Below are 21,023 nucleotides of genomic sequence, written 5' to 3' on the forward strand. Positions count from 1 at the left end.
AAAAAAATTATTTATTTATTTATTTATTATTATTACTTTTTTTCAGTGTAACAGTATTCATTGTTTTTGCACCACACCCAGTGCTCCATGCAATCCGTGCCCTCTCCAATACCCACCACCTGGTTCTCCCAACCTCCCACCCACCGTCGCTTCAAACCCCTCAGATTGTTTTTCAGAGTCCATAGTCTCTCATGGCTCACCTCCCCTTCCAATTTAGAAAGCCTTACTAGAGAAGGTGTCAATTTTTCCAAACGGTGCTTTTGCTGTTGTAAAAATGCAAAGCCATGACAGGCCTGTTCAAGATCAAGGACAAAGGGGTTTTAACTGTGGCTGTTTAGACTTGACCAGGAACAATCCTGAGATGACAGATATGGAGCTGTGAAACCCAGGGTCACCAGTCCATGCCCTGCCCCCTCATGCTACAAGAAACCTCTCTCCCAGGCCACAGGCCACCCTTGAGCAGAACTGTCAACTACCCGAACCTTCTCCTTACAGCTCTTCAGCTTTTCTTTCCAACTTTTCCTGTACCACGCTTACCTGATTTTTCCATTTAAGAGAAAGAAGCCTATGAAATCAGTTTTTACCTAAGGCATCCGGCTCTTTCCCATCCCATTCCTATTTGCAACGCAGAAGACCTCTGTGCCAAATGCCCGTTTCCTGAAGTCACTGACATTATCTTTTTGGTGTTGAGGACAGACCAGGGAGACTAGCACTTGGAGGCTGGGGAGTGGTCCGGGCTCCCCTCCATTCACCATCTGGGCTGAGGGTGGGAATGCTATCTTGTGGCTCTGAGTATAACAGAGAGGTCCTGTTTGGCTGCCCTGCCCCCTTTCTCCATCACTCTCATTTCCCACTGCTCAGCATTCGAGGGAGCAAAGAGGCCAACCCGGGCAGTGGTATAGCACCTGCTGCACCTGCTCAGAGTCAGGTGCTAGTGTGGCGTGGACTGCTGGCCCTGTAGGGCAACGTGTGGTGATGCCTCCATCCCCGTGCCCAGAACACAGGCTCTGCAAAGGTTCACAGGATGCAACATCTCCCCTACTGCTTCCCTGCCCCATGTCTGCCTTTGGCCGAAGATTCCTCCTCCCTGTGGACGTTATTAAAGGGAATGACTCCCAGCATCCATCACTTTACATGAAGGTGCAGGGCACAGTCAGTCCCCAGTCCTGAAATGAGGACAGGATACTGTGTAGGGTGAGCCGGGGCACAGGGAAGGCCCCTGACTTGCTGGCCCACAGGCGAGGGTGCATCAGCACACTCATCAGCGGCTTCAAATCCCCTTCACAGATGAATAGGCACTGTGACGTCTCTAGCCCCCAGTGAAGTAGGGTTTATGAGGCTGGGGTCCACGCCTTATTTTACAGGTTCGCAGCTGACTTTAATGTGCAGCTAGGGTGGGGAGACATTTCTCCAACAACCCAGAGGGTCCCCACAGGATCAGCTCTGTAGAAGCCTTCGTTCATGTAGAAAGTATGGCCCTTCCCATCCACGAGCTTGCTGCTCAGTGAATTAGGATCTGCTTTTGAATAAGATACCCATAGGGATGCATCTTCAACTTTGAGAAGCCCCCAGATTTAGGAGGACCTTGGCTTGAACTCGGCCCTTGAATTCTGCTTTTTTAATGACCCGTTCATATTGCCTTCTTTGGGCCCGATCCTGGAACTTACTTCCTCCATGGCTCCCCAGGAAATTAATTGTCCAGACACATAAGACTCTATCCCTTGACTGGATACAACCTCAGATGAGCACAAGGGGGCCTGTTTCTCATGCCCCCAGCTTTGGATGGAGGGAGTGGCAAATGGTATGCCTTGAAGAACAAGTGTTTTGCCTTCGGCTGTCTCCAGCAAAAATAATAATAATAATAATAATAGGCTTCCTCTGGTTTTTACTGGCAGAGGGGCTGTGTTCAACCACTGAGTTCCTTAAGGCTGGTGAGATACGCCAGACTTCTTCCTACCCATCTTAATGGAGGCTTTTGCTACCTTTATAATGTTGGCACCAGGACAATATTCTCTGGGGTAGAACATTCTCTAAATCATAGCACTAAGGAAACTGGGCTGTGCTTCCAAGCCCAAGAGAACAGTGCTCCTGAAATAGTATGTTATGTAAGTGTTGTGTTTTGCCACTGCACAAGAAATTGTTCTAGATAAAGTTTATTAAACGTGGCAAGAGAAAGAAGAATAGGTTTTCATTCTATGAGTGGTGAAGCTGGGCTCCTGCCAATATCACTTACTGTGTCTGGGGAAAGCCGAGGGAGACACAGACAGGAGCTGCCTCATCTCTTTTTCCAAAAAGCAAAGAAAACTAAATATAGCCAAGTGGAAATGATAGCACCTTTGAAGGTACTGGAAGGTTTAAGTTATTCAAATCTTCCAAGCTGATTCTAGCCCACACATTCTCTTTAATCATCAATCTGGAAAGTATGCCTCGCATTCTACTTGGAAAACTTTCTTTGCAATCGAGCCTCCGAGGAGTGTAGTCTGACCTGCTTGATCAAGGTCTAGAATCAGGTGGCTTTTTGCAACACGTTGCGATTTATTTTATTTTAGATTATGATTATTATTTTTTTGCAATTTATTTTAGATTGCAGTTTGCAACCTATTGCATACAGTTAAGTCCACCTGGTCACTGTCCCTACATCAGTGACCGAGAGGGTTAATGTATCATGCCATTCCAGCCCACCAACTCACAGAAGCTCATTTTCTTATTGGATTAGGGAGAAAGGGGGAAGGAGATGGAGAGATAGGACTCTTGGGAGGTGGTACAGGATGGTGCATAGTGAAACCTGAGTGAGATCACACCTCATTTCTGCTCAAAATCCTCTAGAGGCTCCTCCACTCACTTGGAATCAAAGCCTAAGTCCTTACAAGGCCCCACAGTTCTTGATGTGGTCTAAACCATCCATTCTCTTTTGCCACCTTTGCTCCCAAGACTGGTTTCCTTGCTACTCCTTGAACACATCAAACAGGCTCTGGCCTCAGGGCCTTTGCGTTTACAGTTTCTTCGGGCTGCAAAGCTTGCTCCTTTCCTTCTGCCAGGTTTCTGTTAAATGTCATCCCATTAGAAAGGTTTTCCCTGGTCATTCCGCCCCTGCCAATATTCCTTCCTTCCCTCACCCTGTTTTATATTTTTTATTATGTGCATTACTAAACGATATGGGACTTTGTTTATTGCCCAGCCCCACCTCTTAAGACCACAAACCCCTTGAGGGGTGGCACTTCTGCTGTGTTCATGGCTGTGTCTCCAGCACCAAACAGCATCTAGACATTAAGCAGCAAATAAAGGTTAGGGGAATGGATCTACAATCCTGTGATGTGGGTGGTATTTTTCCTATGCACAGAAGAGCTCAGATTAGTTAAGGAACTTGCCTTGGGACACATAGCCTGTAGGTGACATAATCACACCTAAAATCTCCATTTGTCTAACTCCAAGTCTCAGTTTCTCTAAACTCCACTGTTTGAGTCCTTTATACAGACTACTCTTGTCTTTAAGTATTCCAATCTTCCTATCTTGTGGGATAGGAAAAGTGCTAGATCTCTCAGCAACACCCCCCCCCCCGCCAAAATGTACCATGATGATTTCCTAATTGTTAGTCATGTGACAGTAGCTCTGGAAATTTGTTGCCCTATGGTTGGGTAGGTTTCTTGGAATTAGGATTCTTAGGAATGTTCCCCATTTTTCTGGGAATATCTTTCTAAAACATTACAAGGGTACTGATTGCGGCTTGGGACAGCCCTCGAAGCCAGAAAGCCTGAAAACAACTGGGATGTGTGAGTCGGTCATCCCCGAGGGCCATATTAGTCTTGCTTGCCTTCACGTTGTGAAACTCGTTATTTGTACACCTTTAAAATTTTTTTCTTTTTCTTTGCCACATGTCAGGCCAACAGAAATCTAGTGCTCTGAAGGGTTCAGGTCCTGAACCCTTGGCCTGGAGACTGGTTTCTCCTGGTTAACTCATTTTACCAGTTGTGTGACCAACTTCTGTGCCCCCTAAATACTTGTACCCCAAGAACTGAGATTGGTCAAAACTGCAATCTCCAAGGTAAACTGAAGTCTGTGGAGCCCAAGCTTGCTTAAAATATCCTGAAGTTACACTGAAGGAGAGGCTTTGCAAGGGCATGTGTTTGAGGGAGGCTGGGCAGTACCAAGGATGAGAAAGAGACCCCATGAGAGGTGGCAGAGAGAACAAAGTCCTTCAGAGGCTCCTGGAGAGCACGCCCTGAGTCTCTAGTCTCTTCTCCCAATGGGGGGCTCTCCCCTGTTCAGATATATCAGCAGATGAGTTTTCAGAAATGGTCTATATACAGAGCTCAGATCTTTTACCTTCTCAATGGTAAAACAAAACACATCCTTCCTGCTGGGGCAGTCCCCCAAAATGTTACCTGATGTGGGGATAGAGATATCAGCAGGTGGTGCTGATATTTCCTGACACAGGAAAGCATGGCAAACTTTCCTGGGCACTAAAAGCCCCTCGGGATTTTGTTACAATGTAAATCCCGGGTCAACAGATCTGGGGTGGGGGCTGACAGTCTGCATTTCTAATCTGCACCCCCATCCCCACTGCAGTTGTGGGGGAGATTCTGATGTTTCAGGTCCTTGGCCCACACCTGGAATCGCAAGAAATTATATTTAATTTTCATGACTCGGGGGGGTCCAGGACTTGAAAATTTCAGTATTCATGTCTACGCATGAGAGGGGAAGATGGAATCTGAGGCCCTCTGGCAGAAAGGGGTTCTCCTCTGGGGCTCATATTCCTGAGCTCTAAGGTAGAACTTCAACTTTGACAGGAAGTTATTATTATTATTATTATTATTATTTAAGATTAATTTATTATTAATTTATTATTTATTTATTCATTTATTTTAGAGAGAGAGGGAGAAAGAGGGAGAAAGTGGGGGAATGGGTAGAGGGAGAGGGAGAGAGAAGCCTCAAGCAGACTCCTGCAGAGTGCAGAGCCAGAAGTAGGACTTGATCCCACGACCCTGAGATCATGATCTGAGCCTAAACCCAGAGTCAGACATTTCACCGAATGAGCCACCCAGGCGCCCTGACAGGAAGTTATGAATGAGTGACAGCACCAAGCCGGACAGGGAGGCAGAGAACAAGTTCCCGGGAAAAGAGCCCCCCTAGTTAGCTTACGAGACAAGGGCTCCAGTGTCACTTCGAACGCCTCCTTCTTGAATTCTGTCTTGGAGACCCCCGTGTAGAAGACAATGTTGCCCGAGAGATAGGCCGAGAGGGTGTAACGGTTGTTGCTGTTGTTCTGGAAGGTGATGGTGAGCTTGAAGTCTCTTCCCAGCACAGCATTTTCCACTTCAAAATTCATGGTCACATCAGACCTGGGTTTGAGGATGCCATCCGTGTTGATGGGCTTTTTAGCCCCATACATCAGGGCAGTTTCCAGGGCCAGTCTCTCCTCTTCTTGGCCTAGGAGAGACTCAGAGATCATGACGGGGGAAAAGAAATGCAATCCATCCAAGAGAAATCATGAAACACTCAGCGCTCTAAGCACTGTGTGCTCTACTCATCCGTTGGCCTCTGTAAGCCACTGACTGCCCTATGAGACAGGTTTCATCATTACTCCAAGGCTACCAATTCTCCAAAATCAGGTTTCCGGGAAACTATGACCTGCCTGGGCTGCCGAGTGGCATCTCCAGGGCTTATCTGAAAGGGGGGTGCTGAGAGGTTGCTCTCGGGGCTGTTTCTCTGGGGCTGCTACTTTGGGGTTCTGTGGGCAGAGTTGGCCCAGTCGCAGTCTTCTCAAATGGTAGCACCAGTTTGCTTCCCTACCCAAACCCTAGCTAGCATTCGGGCTCTCTAAGCAAAGATTTGGGCCATAGTCGCATCTTGCCATTCCATATTGTGCTCTACGAGTTTTCTCCTATTCACAGATCTTTCTGATAAGACCTGTCTTCTTCGTTGTCTCTCTTTCCACGTGGGCCTGTCCCACTTGCTACTGCTGACCTGACCCCTGGACAGCTGCTGTCCTATCCCTCTACTCCTTCCCCTTTTGCCATTCCCCCCTGATAAAGTGCAGAGAACACCCCCCCTTTTTTTTTTTTTGTGCATATGCACAGCGCCATACACTCAGATCTGGCAAGTCGTTAACAAGTCTTCCCTGTCAAAGGGCTCCAAGGTCAAGTTCCCTTAGGGAGCACTGGGTTATCTAGTGCCTCCAGATAGATGTTCACTGTCTTGATTCCAGCCTATCAGACATTCTGAGCCTGAGCCCTACAGTGAGGAATTTTAGTTAACATAAGACTTCCCAAACTCATCTGATGCAAAACACGTTTTTTGTTTGTTTGTTTGTTTTTTTGTTTTGTTTTGTTTTTTGAAGAACACCTATTGGCACCTATTGGCACAGCTATTGGTACACTGAAGTTCTAATGCATTTGGAGATGTGTGTGCCTTTTTTAGGAAAATGTCATCTGTGGAGTATCCAGGGTGATGGTGGAGAAGATGAAGGTAGGGACAGAAGGAGAAGGGGTGAGCTCTGGAAGAAACGACCAGTAGCTTTGGACAGGTGTGGAAGCAAGAAATACAGGTACAAGTCAGACCTCAGGGCTCGCTCCTCCTGGCTCTGAGCTAGGCTAGTTCCTTACAGAGCTCTGGACAAAATGCTCGCTTGAGGGGACAGAGAGAGTCTCTTTTCTCCTTACCACTCGAATAGCTTTGGGTACATCTTGGTGCATTGTGGAAGACACAGAGGCAAATTCTTTGACTTGTAAAAACTAGTCATGGGAATGGTTAGCAAAAAAAGAATCACCTGGAATAAAAGTGCAAGCTTTTAAATTCATTAATTTTAAGATAATGCCTTCTACTTTACTTAGCAATGAACTGCAGGGCAGATGAGGAAGTCAATTAACAGCAACAGCTATCCCTGAGAGCTAACTCTGTGACAGGTATTGTGGTGACGTGTATACTGGGCATTATCTCCTTTAATCCTCAGAGAACTCTACAAGGAAGAGGCTATTATTGCTATCCATGTCCTTGTTTGTAAAAAAACAAGGGGGGCTACTTTCATCAGAAGGCTTTTAGGAGGTCTGGAGGCATGCATAAGAACTGGTACTTTGCAAAGACAGACAGTGCCAGTAGGTCTCGCAAACAAATGTGAATGTGTGTATGTGTTAATTTCTCTGATCGTCAGGATTGCAAGAATGTGCCAGGAGCAATTGGTCTAGGACAAGCATTGGCTAGAGCACATGTTTATAGATCAATAGGAGGGAGACATTATCTCCCTGTAAAGGGAAGGGGGGGCTATTTTAGGGAAGGGAAGGGGGTGAAATATTTTAGCAGAAAGCACCTGGCCAACAGCTCCTCGGGAGAGCTTTATTGATGACACTTTGGATGGGCACCAGATATGCATTTAGACAAAATATAGGAGGGGAACACCAGCACCAGGGACCTACCTGGCAGAGAGGTGCCATCCCGGGGGAGAGAGGCCGAGCTGGCCCAGATGAGGGGAAGGGGCAGTGGAAGGCTTGTGGCAAGCCACGAGAGACTTTCTATGGCATCACAGAGGAGCCTCCGGTCTCCTCAAGGGATCAGCTTCCCGTGAGCAGGAGTTGCCCGCCAGTTGTTCCAGGAAGCACAGGCCCAGATAGGAGGCAGGAACATCAGGGTTTCCCCAGAGCTCTGCAGAATTCCCGTCTCTCTGCAGCTGTGCTTTACGCTCTGACATCTTACATAATTCAGGGCCATGAATTTAGTGCTGTGGGAGAATGATCTAAAGCCAGATTGTATTTTCTGAGATTCCTCTGCAGCCCGCAGGAGCAAGGTCAAAAGCATCTTTCCGTTAACCGGGATGTAATGAAAGTGCCCTTTTATGTTTGATAAGCTTCTCATTGTTCAGATTTTTAGCTCAAATGTCACCTTCTCAGAGAGCACCCCCTTCCATCACCCTGTGTAATGTGTCCCCAAGCCCAGTCCTCTCATCTCTTCCTCACACGTTCCCTGGTTTTTGTCCTTTTCCCAGCACTTGACACTGCATAACATTATTTTTCTCACTAGAACCTAGCTCCCTGTCCCCAGAACCTAGGACCCAGCCTGGCACAGAGGCTTTGAAGGATCAAGGTTTGGAAAAGCACTTTGCTTTCATCCACAGACAGAACTCTCATCTTTATAATGGATACGAAATAGTCCAGTTTTGGGGTATGTGATGTGCATTTAAATTCACCTGTGGAAGTGTCACCTGCATTAGCATTTATTTGACTGTTTGGTGCTGCTTGAGCCACCGTGATGTCCAGGCACTGTATTAGGCTCAGATGAGAAGCACAAGCCTTCCCTCCCTTGTCTCAGGGACACATGCAGAGGAATCGCTATGTGTGTCCATCACAGATGCCGGGTCAGGGGGAGAGACCCAACAGCCCCTGGGGGCAGGAAAGACTTCTCGGAGAGGTTTTTCTCTCGGCAGTGAGAGCAAAGGCATGAAGAAAATGGCAGCCTGGCTTTCAGGAGGACCGTGAGTGAGCAGCTCTCTGGGCTGCTGCCTGGGGAGCCTGTGGCTGTGGTCAGGAGGAGGAGCTGGAGGGTCCCAAAAGGCAAACAGCAGAGGCTTGGTGAGCTCTGACTGAAGGGCCCTGCAAGGCAACAGAGGAGATGAAGGGCTTTTAAGCAGTATCCTAACAGGCTCAAATTTATATTTTAAATATGTCACTTTGGCAGCAATGCACAGGTTAGACAGAGGGAAAGAGAGGATGTGGCGGGAAGGTAGCCTTGGGAAGTAACCCAAGGTAGCCAGGAGAAGAGTACTCATACACTGACTAATAGTAGGGGTATCATAGTAAGAAGAGAATTACTAGCAGGAGCAGAAAGTAACTTTATCGGACACTTATTCTGTATCAGGCACTATGCTAAGGGCTTTCCACATCTGATACCACTGAATTCTCAGCATGCCCATATACAGAGAGGCAGGAGAGGAGATGAATTTGAACTATTTCAAAGGGAACATTTTGAGAATTTGCTGCTTGACTGATTCTCGAGTTGCTAAACCTGGGGGGACTGTGGTTCTCTTCACTGGGGTCTGGAATAGGGGAAAGAGATCCAGGCAAGGGAGGGAGTGAGAGAAGGTGACATTCTAGAAGGGTTGGTTTCAGGTTTCTACAGGAGACTTAGGGGAATGTGAAGCTGAACAGAGAAGCTGGGCCAGAGACACCAACGGTGATGGGGAGTTGGGTAATGAGTAGATATGTGACTCAGCCACGGAGAAAGAACATAAAATGGGTAGGAATGAAGCTTGAGGATTGAGCCTGGAATGAGTACCATTCAGAGGTGAGGGGAAAAGAGGAGCTTAGAGTTACAGAAAGGGTTAGAATAAAGAGTCAAGTAGGCTGGAACTTGAAGTGGTGTCCTAGGAACAAAGAGGAGAGAGAATTTCAAGATTTGAGGGGTTGAGCAGTCGCATCAGAAGGTACGAGAAGCTCAGGCAAGCTGAGATCTGCAAACATTTATTCCACATGGCAATCAGGTGGTGCTGGCAGTTTTGAGAAGAGGAGCTTCAAGGGGCACCTGGGTGGTTCAGTCAGTTGAGTGTCTCTGCCTTTGGCTCAGGTCGTGATCCTGGAGTTCTGGGATGGAGTCCTGCTTCCGGCTCCCGCTCAGCAGGGAGTCTGCTTCTCCCTCTGCCCTTCAACCCTCTCGTGCTCTCTCTCACACTCTCTCTCAAATAATAAAAGTAAATAAGACCTTCCCCCTCAAAAGGAGAAGAAGAAGAAGGAGGAGGAGGAGGAGGAGGAGGAGGAGGAGGAGGAGCAGCTTTAGGGATCTGGGGCTGGGAACAGAATCCAGGGGATGGTAGGTGATAAAGGAAAGGAAAAGGCACATAATGGGCTGCCAAGGACAGGCAGTGATTTCAAGATGCCTGGCTGTGGAGAATAGCGGGAAGAAAGAACAGGAAAGGTTTGGTGGGGAATATATTGCTGAAAAAAGGTTGCCTATTTTTTTTTTTTTAACACAGGTGACACCGGATCCTGCTTAAATGCAAATGAGAAGGAGCTAATAGGGAAGGAGACATGGAAATACAAGCGACAGAGGGAGTGATTGATGGAACAAAGAGGAAATAGGATCCAGACACCATCATAAAAGAAGACAGATGGCCGCAGAGGTTTGAAGAATTCTGGTTTTCAAAATTTTATAGTTTCCATATCTTACATATTTGAAAAAAAGTGTAAAATTAATATTAAGCTTTAATTCATCCACATGAAAAATGATCTATTCACAATTTAGTTAATTAAAATAGTTAATCCCTGAATCTGGTAATAATTTCTTCTCTATGTTTTTATTCATCTCCACATTTTAGTGGCCACGTTCAGCATTTATGGTTAGAGAAATTATATGAGAGATTCAATAATGAGAATCAGAGTGACAAATGTGTGACCACAGATGCCGGCAGCCTTTCCTAGGGGCCCGTGGCAACGTCTATAATCACTCAGTTGGTCCCACCAGATTCAGGCATGGTCTCTGAATCCTTCTGTAAAATTGCTCCCCACTTCGTCATTCCTAAGGTCAGAATTTAAAATGTAGCTGGCATTCTTGATTAAGAGGCTAATTAACCTCCTGAGATCGAACTCCAGCCCAGAAGCCAGGTGGAGAGTCTCATAACTATCTATGCAGATTTAGGGGTTCTTTTGCTTGGACCAGACCCCCATACTGTCCACCACCCTGAGCCTTGTGTTCTCGCCAAACTCTGGAAGCCTGTACCTCAGCTATCTTCCTCATCTGGAGTGGGCACATGTTACTTCTTCTAATCTGGTGTCCATCCCTGGTCCAACTCCTCTTCTGTTGGACTGGACTTTGGTCCTTTCTCTTTTGACATCTGACCCTGATTTGGTCTTCACTGTCACCTCCACGGATGACAGCTGATGACAATGGTGCTCTGCCATGTGGTTTAGAAGAGTCAGCGGGTTGTCTGGATGGCTCCCTATAGGGCCACGGCCTTTTCTCTACACTGTCTGTTCAAGACTTCTTCCACACCAGGAGTTTATCCACAATCCCTGATGGGCTGCCTTTTCCTGGAGAAGTCTCACCTCGTAGTGTTTCACCTGCCCAGTTCCTGTTTCTCCTTTTGTCTCAGTGAGCCCATCACTAATGTCCTTCAGGATTCCAAGTCTGATTTGGAAATTCCCTTCTCTGTTCCCTGTCCTGGGCACCTGCTGCACAGCATGGTGAGGGCTTGGTTCCTGATCATCTCTCCAGCTAGGTGGGAAGACAGGTCTGTGTGTCTCATCCCTACACAACAGTGCTAGGAATATGGTGGGGGGTTAAGAGCAAGTTGTTGAATGGATGAATGAGTAGATTACAGAATGTTGCAGTTAGTTTCTTTCTCTCTCCTTTTTAAAGACTTTATTTATTTTTTCTCAGAGAGAGATAGAGCGTGCACAAGCAGGGGGAGTAGCAGGCAGAGAGAAACAGACTCCCCACGAGCAGGAAGCCCTATGCAAAACTTGATCCCAGGACCCTGGGATCATGACCTGAGTGGAAGTTAGTGCTTTACCAAGTGAGCCACCCAGGTTTCCCCTCTTTCTCTTTTTCTATGGACTTTTGTTTTTCCTTTTCAAACCTTTCTGCCCATAACTCTATAACAAGAGGGCATTACTTGTTTGCTTTATTGTACTTATGGGTTTTTAAACTCTCATTTCAAGAAAAAGCCAAAAAGAAAAAAAAACACCCCACATTTGTATCTATGTTGTGTAATGGATGATAACCACTAGAAGAAAAGAATGAACCATTTCAGAAATACAGCAAAAATTCACTAGTTCAGGTGGCAAAAATCCTGAATTTCTAATACAATGTGTGAGAATTCTCAATTCAGCAAACTTTCTCTTTATAGTGCAAATTGCTTTTTAAAATAAGAGCAGAGAGACTATCTAAAATATTTAAAACAAATTCTGCCCTCCTTAGCACTTCAGGAATACTGATGAATATTTAGGTATATGCTAATTACTTGTCATTTCTCTCCATTCACTAAAATAAATGCCACTCCTAAGAACCTCCGCTGGTGAATCATTTGTAAAATATACACCACATTCCCCATCAAGAAACCCAAACTCCTCTAACTCCTGTCCACTACTGACCTTGGGCAGCCTTGCCTCTAGCCACTGGCACTCTGAGCTTGATGTTTTTAGAACCCTAAACACTGACTAACTCACACCTCCCAGATGCTTTTGGTCATGTTCCCAGTGCCTGGAAGCCCCCATCTAGATTTCTTCAACTGTGGCCTGTGATTTCTCTCTGCTCTGCTTTTTCTGAAACTTCTGGCTGGACTGAGTGTCTTTCTTTTTTGCTCCCCAAACACTCCACATGATGATCCTATCACTTTTCCAGGAAGAGAAACCGAATCCTGCTCACCATGGGGATCCCTGGCACCAAATGTAATTCCAGACATTAGAGTAGGTGCCTGGTACTGACTAAAATGGCTTTGAACTCCACAGCTCCCTTGGAAGCTCCCAATAAACACTATTAACATTAACATTATTTTATGATTGAAATGGGACTTTGACCTAATGGACCTGAATTAGTGAGATCACACTTCCCGTTGATATTGTATTATCTATCTCAAGGGACTTCTTTGATAATTCAATGGAACAATGCATGTAAAAATAGTTTGTTAAGTACTAAACAGCACTGAACGGTTGTTCAAATTTCTATTATTGAACTAAAGTCACATTAGTTGCACAGTGTTTTCTATTATTGGAAGTTAAGATTCTTCCATGTTTTTGTGGGCAAGAACTAGATTGTGTTAAAAAAGACATGACTTGCAACCAGATCATCTTCACAAGTGATGCAAAGGGGAATTCTGCTCAGAGCAAATCAAGAAAACTACAAGGAGAAATTGTGGGTGTGAGGTGTCTCCCTCATGAAAATTTAGGGTATTTTCTCCAGAACACATTTCATAGTGACAGTAAGTAATACTAAACAAACTTGGGCAACGGAGTCTTCATTCAGGGGCAGTAAGTTACCTTCTTGGAACTTGTACGTATCAGTAATATCCTTTATGCCGTCTCCTCCAACTTCTTTGGTCACAATCATTTTCCCAATGTGAGCGGTATCAACAGCTTCAACCACATGAGTGCCATCTTTCTTGGCTGTAATGTAAATGAGATCACTGTTGACCTAAAAACAGGAGAAGAAAGCGTTAGCTACCCTCTGAAGTCCTTGTCATCAAAATCCCTCCGTGGTGTAGCCGTCCGGGATCCCTAGCGCGGACGTGTTCTTCTCTTCGACAACACTGGATTCACAGGGCTGAATTTGTTTTAAAATGAATCTGAAGGACAAGCTAGCTTATTTTAGTCATCAGGCGTTATAAATGAAGAGTATTTGGATATTGATTGTTTAAACATCAATCACTTCTTTCTCCCCTTTTTCTTGCTTGTGAATTCTGCCTCTTCAGAAAGGAGCCCAAACCATCACACCCGTTGCTCACTTTCCCAGACTGCTCTTAATCTGGCTGTGGCTTTGTGACCTCCTTCTGGGAAGAAGAGGAAATCTGCTGGGTGGCTTCTTGGAAGGATTCTTCTCTGTTATAAAAAGAGAGGGTTTGCCCTTCCCTTCCTGCTTTTCAATGTTTTCACGTGAAGTGAGGTGATGCTTGGACCTTCTGTAGCCACCCTGGGACAGTGAAGAGAAACACTGCCAACAATACAAAGATGGCCGTGTGGAGAGATAAGAGGCATGTGAGGACTTAACAATGCTGTACAATAAGTACTTGGGGTGTGGGGATGCTGAAGATACCACGAGAGCACCTGGGGTAGCGGGGTGGGGTGGGGCAGGGTGGGAGGGTGGCAAGGAAGTAACAGCCAAGTTGAAAGCTGGAAGATGCATGGGAGTCAGCGAACTAAAGGAGCTCATGTTACTTGTTCTTACCAACCAACCCACAGAAGCTCACGAAAGAACACAAGGAAATTTGTGGAGGTCATGGCCATGCGTATTTCCTTCATTGTGGGGAAGATGTCACAGGTGTATGAATATGTCCAAACTCATCATGATGTATCTATTAAATATGTACCATAGTTTACATTAATTATACCCTGTCAAAGCTAAAAGGAATAAAGAAAAAAAAAATGGAAAGAGGAAGGTGGTGACAGCCACAGTCCTGAGAGGACGGATCAGGGCCAGGCTGGATTAGCTGCAAGAACCTTGGGTTCTGATCTTGAATGTGTACTTTTGGAAAACTGCCTTATCCTCTCTGAACTTCAGTTCCTGTTTCTATAAAACGAAAATGGTTATACTTGTTCTGCCAATCTCATAGTAAAGTGTTAGTGAGACAGCACCAAGTGAGATAGGATCTATGTGAGCATGACTTGTAAACTTTAAAACTGAGTGAAAATGTAGTGGTTTTTATTAGGTAAGGAGGAACTTGATGATAAAACCCTAACTTTCAGGGCGCCTGGATGGCTCAGTGGGTTGGGCTGCTGCCTTCGGCTCAGGTCATGATCTCAGGGTCCTGGGATCGAGTCCCACATCGGGCTCTCTGCTCAGCGGGGAGCCTGCTTCCTCCTCTCTCTCTCTCTGCCTGCCTCTCTGTCTACTTGTGATCTCTCTCTGTCAAATAAATAAATAAAATCTTTAAAAAAAAAAAACCCTAACTTTCAAAGTTGGGGTTACAAAGAGCAACTTTTCTCTACTGTCTCACAAAATGTTCTGAATTTACATGGACTCTGACCTCTACTGAGGTGAAAGCAAGTAGCCGACATTTACGGAACAGCTACAAGGTTTCGGGGACACTTACAGATTATTTAATCTAAACCTCACAGCAATAACCACCTGTGAGGTATGTATTCTTTTTTTTTTTTTTTTTTAAAGATTTTATTTATTTATTCGACAGAGAGATCACAAGTAGGCAGAGAGGCAGGCAGAGAGAGAGAGGGGAGGAAGCAGGCTCCCTGCTGAGCAAAGAGCCCGATGTGGGGCTCGATCCCAGGACCCTGAGATCATGACCTGAGCCGAAGGCAGCAGTTTAACCCACTGAGCCACCCAGGCGCCCGAGGTATGTATTCTTATCTGTGTTTTAGAGATGAGTGTGCCAGGTGGGTTAAGAAGGGTCAGCAAAGTGTTAGTGGTCCCATAGCCAGGAGCTGCTAGAGAAGAAAATCGTGGGCTAGCCCATAGCCTGTTCCCTGACCTTCCCCCTGGGCTGGCCCATTCCCTGACCTTCACTGTATGTTGCCTCTCCCATACAACCCTGCTGCACCACGAGGACTGCCATGAGGTGGGGAGATGGTTTCGTGCTTGGGGTACAAGTGGTCCCATGTATGGGGCTCAGATATCTGAGGGGTGATAAATGGTGACCTCATGTTTCAGCAGAATAATCCTGGCTTTGTGGCACTAGCTCTAGGATGTGCAAGACCAAAATAGGAATTTAGGAATAAGGATGGACCATGATAGGGTAGACATCAGGGATATTTGTCATTTGGGGGGGGGGGAGAAGGAAAGGAAACTTTAAATGAGATTCCTGAGGATTTTGGCTTCCCCCCGGAGAAGGCCATGGGAGCACAAACAGCCTCCTCCTTCACTTGCAAATTATAGCAACAATGCTGATAAATAACCTCGTAATAAGCACCCTTACTACAGTTTACAGTTTTCCAGGGAGACGAGGCTAAATATGACAGTGGCTAAATATGACAGTGGCTTAATCATTGTCTTCCCTTGAACGTAGAGCTTAGGAAATTTACGTGGGCTAAAATCTCAGGCCAGCCCAGCAGCACTGTCCCTTGTGGGGAGAGGCTAGGAGAACCCACATATGAAATGGCTCTTGCATATGTATGTTATGGGGGTGTGGGGAGTAAGTATTCTTTCCGATCAACATTAGCAAACTTTCTTTTCAGTTTCAGCTGCCAGGACAATGGTCCTCCAACCTGGCTGCATATGAGCCACTGAAGGCTTAAAAGGGTAATGGTGGTGCTAGGCCCCCAGCCAAAGCCAACTGCATGTCGACGGCAGACAGTAAGTGCAGGTGATGCTGGAAAGAATATTGGATCTATGTTGGATCTATACTCTGTGACTTTGGGCAAGACTCAATGTCTCTCAGCTTGGGTTTAATAATGCCATTCTTGCAAGGCAGAAAGCTAGATCAGTACTGCTGGAGAAAGCCCTATGTTGAAAGCTAACTTCTTTCGAATGAAAAGGAGTTTTAATGGCCATCTAGTCCTACTCCGATGCTTGAAGGGACTGTGGCATGCAGAACCTGGGCATCCCAGCATGGAATCTGGTGCTCGTTTCAGTCCACCACACCTTTGTCTCTTTGTCAGACACAGGAACTAAGCCTCTGTTCAGGTACTTACTGAGCTCCAGAGTCCCAGCAAAGGTGGACTGGGGTTGCAAGCTGAGGGTCCCCTCTCTACAGAGTTCAGCGTGTACCCCTAGAATGTAAGCTTATGTCTACTGCTGGCAGAAGCTATGCTTGTGACTGCTAAGGATGAAAACTCTTTTTTTTTTTTTTGAAAACTCTTTTTACAGGATGCAGCAAGATTTGTTTTACTCCTTTGTTCCCAAGTAGAGATAGCTACAAAAATAGGCTGTGGAGAGAAAGTGGTGCTCCTCTGAGAGGCATGGAAGCAGTGGGTCCATGGACCTTGTCCATCACCTTCTGGCACAATTGCCATCCTTCTACTCTGTGCTTGCCATTCCTTCAGCCTGTAGATGCTGGCTATGAGGCCAGACCCCTGTGTGTGTTTCCTGCTGCTTTGTCCCTGTGTCTCGTCTCCCCCCAGGATTGCCAGCTCTGAGGACACCATTGGGATCCTATCCTAATCTCCGAGATTCTGTTCTTAGCAGGGTCCTCTGCATCTGCTTTTGTTTGCTTGCTTGCTTCATTCAGCCATCCACCCATCATTCATTCATTCATTCAACAAGTACTCATCCAAGTCTACTTTGTGCCAGAACTTGCTTTCGGTGATGACAATACTTTCCCAGAACTTATGTTCTAGAAGGGAGAGAAATAATAACACTAAGGCAGAGTAGAAAGATAAAAGCAATGGGTCAGGAAGTGAGATTTTCGGTGGGGGTGGGATAGGGTGAGTCAAGGCCTCTTTGAGGAGGGGACCTGAACGGAGACTTGGTTGCAAGGAGGGGTCAGGTGTACAAAGTGTGGTGGAGGGTAGGGGAGAGCCTTTCCAGAAAAAGAAACAGTATATATAAGAGCTCAGAAACAAGAGTATGTTTACATGTTGCCAGAAGGGCAAGGTCAGTATGACCTGGAGGGAAATGAGCAAGGGACGAGATGGAAAGAAAGCCAGGGGCCAGATCACATAGACTCTAAAGACTTGTGATCAATGTTATTGTAAGGGTGGTGGAAATCCACTAGAAGGTTGGGGGCAATGGAGTAATGTGTTTTATTTACATTTTTAAGGGATAATTATGGCTAGTTTGTGGAGAATAGATAGGAAAAGGGTCAGACAAGAGAAGGGAGGTAGGCTAGGAATCAAGTTCATAGAGCTCAGTATTGTACAGAGTTCAAAGGATCAGCATCACAGACTTGGATGGATGCGTGTTGTTTTTAGAAGGCATTTTTTAAAATTAACATATAATGTATTATTTGTTTCAGGGGTACAGGTCTGTGATTCATCAGTCTCACCATAGCATATATGCTCCCCAAAGCCATCATCCAACCACCCAATCCCTCCCACCCCCTCCACTCCAGCAACCCTCAGTTTGTTTCCTGAGATTTAGAGTCCTTTATGGTTTGTCTTCCTTCCTGGTTTCGTCTTGTTTCATTTTTCCCTCTCTTCCCCTAAGATCTTCTACCTTGTTTCTCAAATTCCTCATATCAGTGAGATCATATGATAATTCTCTTTCTCTGATTGACTTAGTCTGCTTAGCATAATACCCTCTAGTTCCATCCACGTTGTTGCAAATGGCAATATTTGGGGTTTTTTGATGGCTGCATAGTATTCCATTATATACATATGTCCCAGATCTTCTTTATCCATTCATCTGTGGATGGACACCTAGGTTCTTTCCATAGTTCAGCTATTGTAGACATTGCTGCTATGAATATTGGGGTGCACGTGTCCCTTCAGATCACTACATTTGTATCTTTGGTGTAAATACCAGAAGTGCAATTTCTGGGTCATAGGGCAGCTCTATTATCAACTTTTTGAGGAACCTCCATGCTATTTTCCAGAGTGGCTGCATCAGCTTGCATTCCCACCAACAGTGTAGGAGGTATAGGCATATACCCTTAGAAGGTATTTCTGGCAAGATGCATGAAGAAGATTAAGAAGAGAAGCCAACCTGATTCTAAAATCATATACATTATTTGAATAAATGGATGAACTATTTTAGATCAGAATAGGAGCCCCCCAAATGGGCTAACAAGTGCTAGCAAAATAACCTTGAATTGAGAAGGAAGCATCTGTACCATTGGTATCCACAGTGCCTCTGGAAATTGCTATGTAGCTTCTGAGCAATGGAGCAGTTACTGTGGCCCTGGGGGACCAGTCATCCTTGCTGCAGAAATCATCTCAGGAACAGGGAGGGAGGGGAATGGGCATGTGCTCGAGTGTGCATGTATGTGCAGTTTTGGAGTGGTCTGGTATGAAGGGAAGACAGAGCCAATGAGAGGAAGCTAAAATCAAGTGAACACGGGAACTCACGAGATGACTCCACAGCTTAGCATTGTTCTGCTTTCTCCTCTCCCCCTTTAGAAGCCAAAGGCCATCATTAGTTGGGGAAAGAAAAGGCAGATGGGCTTCCAGAATGGAGGTCCTCTCCATGGCACTGAGGGCATGAGAAAGGAGGAGTTAGAGAAATAAGCTTCAAGCCCTGAAGCAATCTAAAAATGTGACGAATGCATTTCTGAAAGAGAGGAGGAGAGGAAATGGATGCTTCCCATGTACCTGCCTCTTTTTTAATTTTTAATTTTTCAATATGAGTCTAGTGGATACACAATGTTACATAAGTTTCAGGTGTACAACATAGTGATTCAACTTCTCTATGCTGTGCTCACGGCAAGTGTAGCTACCATCTGTCACCACACAACACTATTACAACATCATTGACTATATTCCCTATGCTGTGCCTTTCATCCCCGTGGCTTATTCTATAACTGGAAGCCTGTATCCTCTGCTCCCCTTCACTTCTTATTTTGGGTTTTGCTTTCACTAAAGGAGACCACGGCTCTGAGATGATCAAAAAACGTCAGTGAACATGATGTTTAATCCAGCCCGGAAGTGAGTAAGGAATGACCAGTGAGAGGCAAGAAAAGGCACACTGGGCTGCCTGCCTGGGGTGTGACAGGCAGGCTTACGCAGCCAGACGATAGAACAGGGAAGGGAGGATGCCATCTGAACCTGAGTCATGGACACTCTCATTAAAGTTAAATACGACGCCCCCCGTGTGGTCCTCCTTTGGGCACCCTTGAGAAAAGATTCCTCATACACTTTCAACAGCTTGAGCATCTCTTATAAATGGCTCAGCCCTGGGGCTCAGTCCGTGCCAAAGCAGCAAATCGTACGCTCTGTCAGACAAGTCTGCAGTGGTTGAGAGAGGAGTAATTATAATCTGCGAATCCTGATGACATGCCTAACACCCTGATCTATATTTAATAATAGCAAGAAGCGTTCGCATTAACAGCTATTAGGCAATTCGCTCTTGGAAGGAGGCTGCTCCCTCCTTCTCTGCAGCAACAAAGCATAATAAAAATATAAGAAACGTGGCTCTGTGAATTTTAGAGTGATTTCCCATTAAGAGGTTCTCCCAGCATCATAAACGATCAGCTGGCGGCTGGGGACGTTGGATAAATCTCCAAATCCCGAAGTGAAATCGAGGGGGATGAAATTCGAAATACAGTCTGCCTGTTTTCGCCAGGCTTCTAGCAATTGTAATGGAAGTCTCCATGTAAGAAATACTGTCCCCTCTGTGTATTCAAATTCCTGATCTTGCTGTCTGAATATTCGCGGTAATTTTGCTTCCTAAACATTTCCGGATGCTCCCTCCTCCTTCCCCCCTCTTGCCATTTGGGGAGCTCAGGCCCGGCCCTCTCGGGTGAGTGTGGGGCAAGCACAGGCTTCCCTCTGACCTCCTCCCTGGGGCCACTTCTTTCAAGTCCTAGCTCCACTGGACTCAGGCTCCTTCTGCCTGCATCTTCTGTACCCCGGATATGCCACCTTCCGTGAGCCTGCACAACTTGTCATTTCCCTCACACACCATTCAGAGGCTCAGACTGTCCCCTCTGCCTCAGTGTCTTTCCTTCCTCCGGCTTCTTTCTTACCCACTTGGACTGAATAACTCCAAACTCTCCCTCAAGACACAGCTGAGACACTAAACCCTCCAAGGCGCCTCCCTGTCCCTTTCTCCATGTGCTCCCACAGCGCTCCTGTCCATCTGCTGTGGCTCTCACACAGGTGTCCTTATCATCCGTCCTCATGTTACCCTCCCTCCCTGTTGGTGTCTTATAGCCTTTACTGTCCCACTCAGTTCCTGACCCGGCTTCCTCAATTAACAAATCTGTATGTATTAAATGCAGATCATTCTTCACCTACATGGCTCATCTAACAATTAGCTCCACAGAGCCTCATGTACTACTGTTATTTAACCTTTAGTGTGCTATGTGTTGCCACCTCTCACCAAGAATCTAATTTTTTTTTTTTAAGATTTTTTTATATATTTGAAAGCGAGAGCACCAGGGGGAGGAGCAGAGGCAGAGAGAATCTCAAGCAGATTTCTGTTGAACACAGAGCCTGTCCAGCGGTCCATCACCCAAAACCAAAAGTCAGAGGTTTAATGGACCGGGCCACCCAGGCGGCCCAAGAATCTAGTTTCGTAAGGGCATAGGATTCTGAGTTCCCTACAGCACAGTGCCCACCACATATTTATAATAGGGATTTATCCAATCCCAGTGTAGTAGTAGAGTGTGGCGGTTACTGACTTGAGTTTCATTCAGTCCCTGCCTGGCTTTAGATCTTAGCATGACTGTTTATTTAGTTCAGTGAGTGTGGACAGGTTATTAACCACTCTGCCTCAATTTTCCTTTCGGTAAAAAGGGAAGAATCATCATACTAATTTTGAAGGGTGGCTAAGAGTCTCAA

General features: G+C 45.8%; 1 protein-coding gene across 2 annotated transcripts in view; it reads right to left on the minus strand.

Annotated features, from left to right (window-relative positions):
* F13A1 (coagulation factor XIII A chain) overlaps positions 1 to 21,023 on the minus strand; it is a 164,617-nt gene that overhangs the window by 21,617 nt on the left and 121,977 nt on the right. For both annotated transcript variants that reach the window (XM_032341019.1, XM_032341021.1), the window contains exons 11-12: positions 12,957 to 13,110; positions 5,140 to 5,427 (exon numbers count right to left, since the gene is read on the minus strand). In XM_032341019.1, coding sequence (XP_032196910.1) covers positions 5,140 to 5,427; positions 12,957 to 13,110 — 442 coding nt within the window. The remainder of the gene's footprint in view (positions 1 to 5,139; positions 5,428 to 12,956; positions 13,111 to 21,023) is intronic.

Source organism: Mustela erminea, chromosome 4, assembly GCF_009829155.1.
Source record: "Mustela erminea isolate mMusErm1 chromosome 4, mMusErm1.Pri, whole genome shotgun sequence".
Lineage (NCBI taxonomy): Eukaryota > Metazoa > Chordata > Mammalia > Carnivora > Mustelidae > Mustela > Mustela erminea.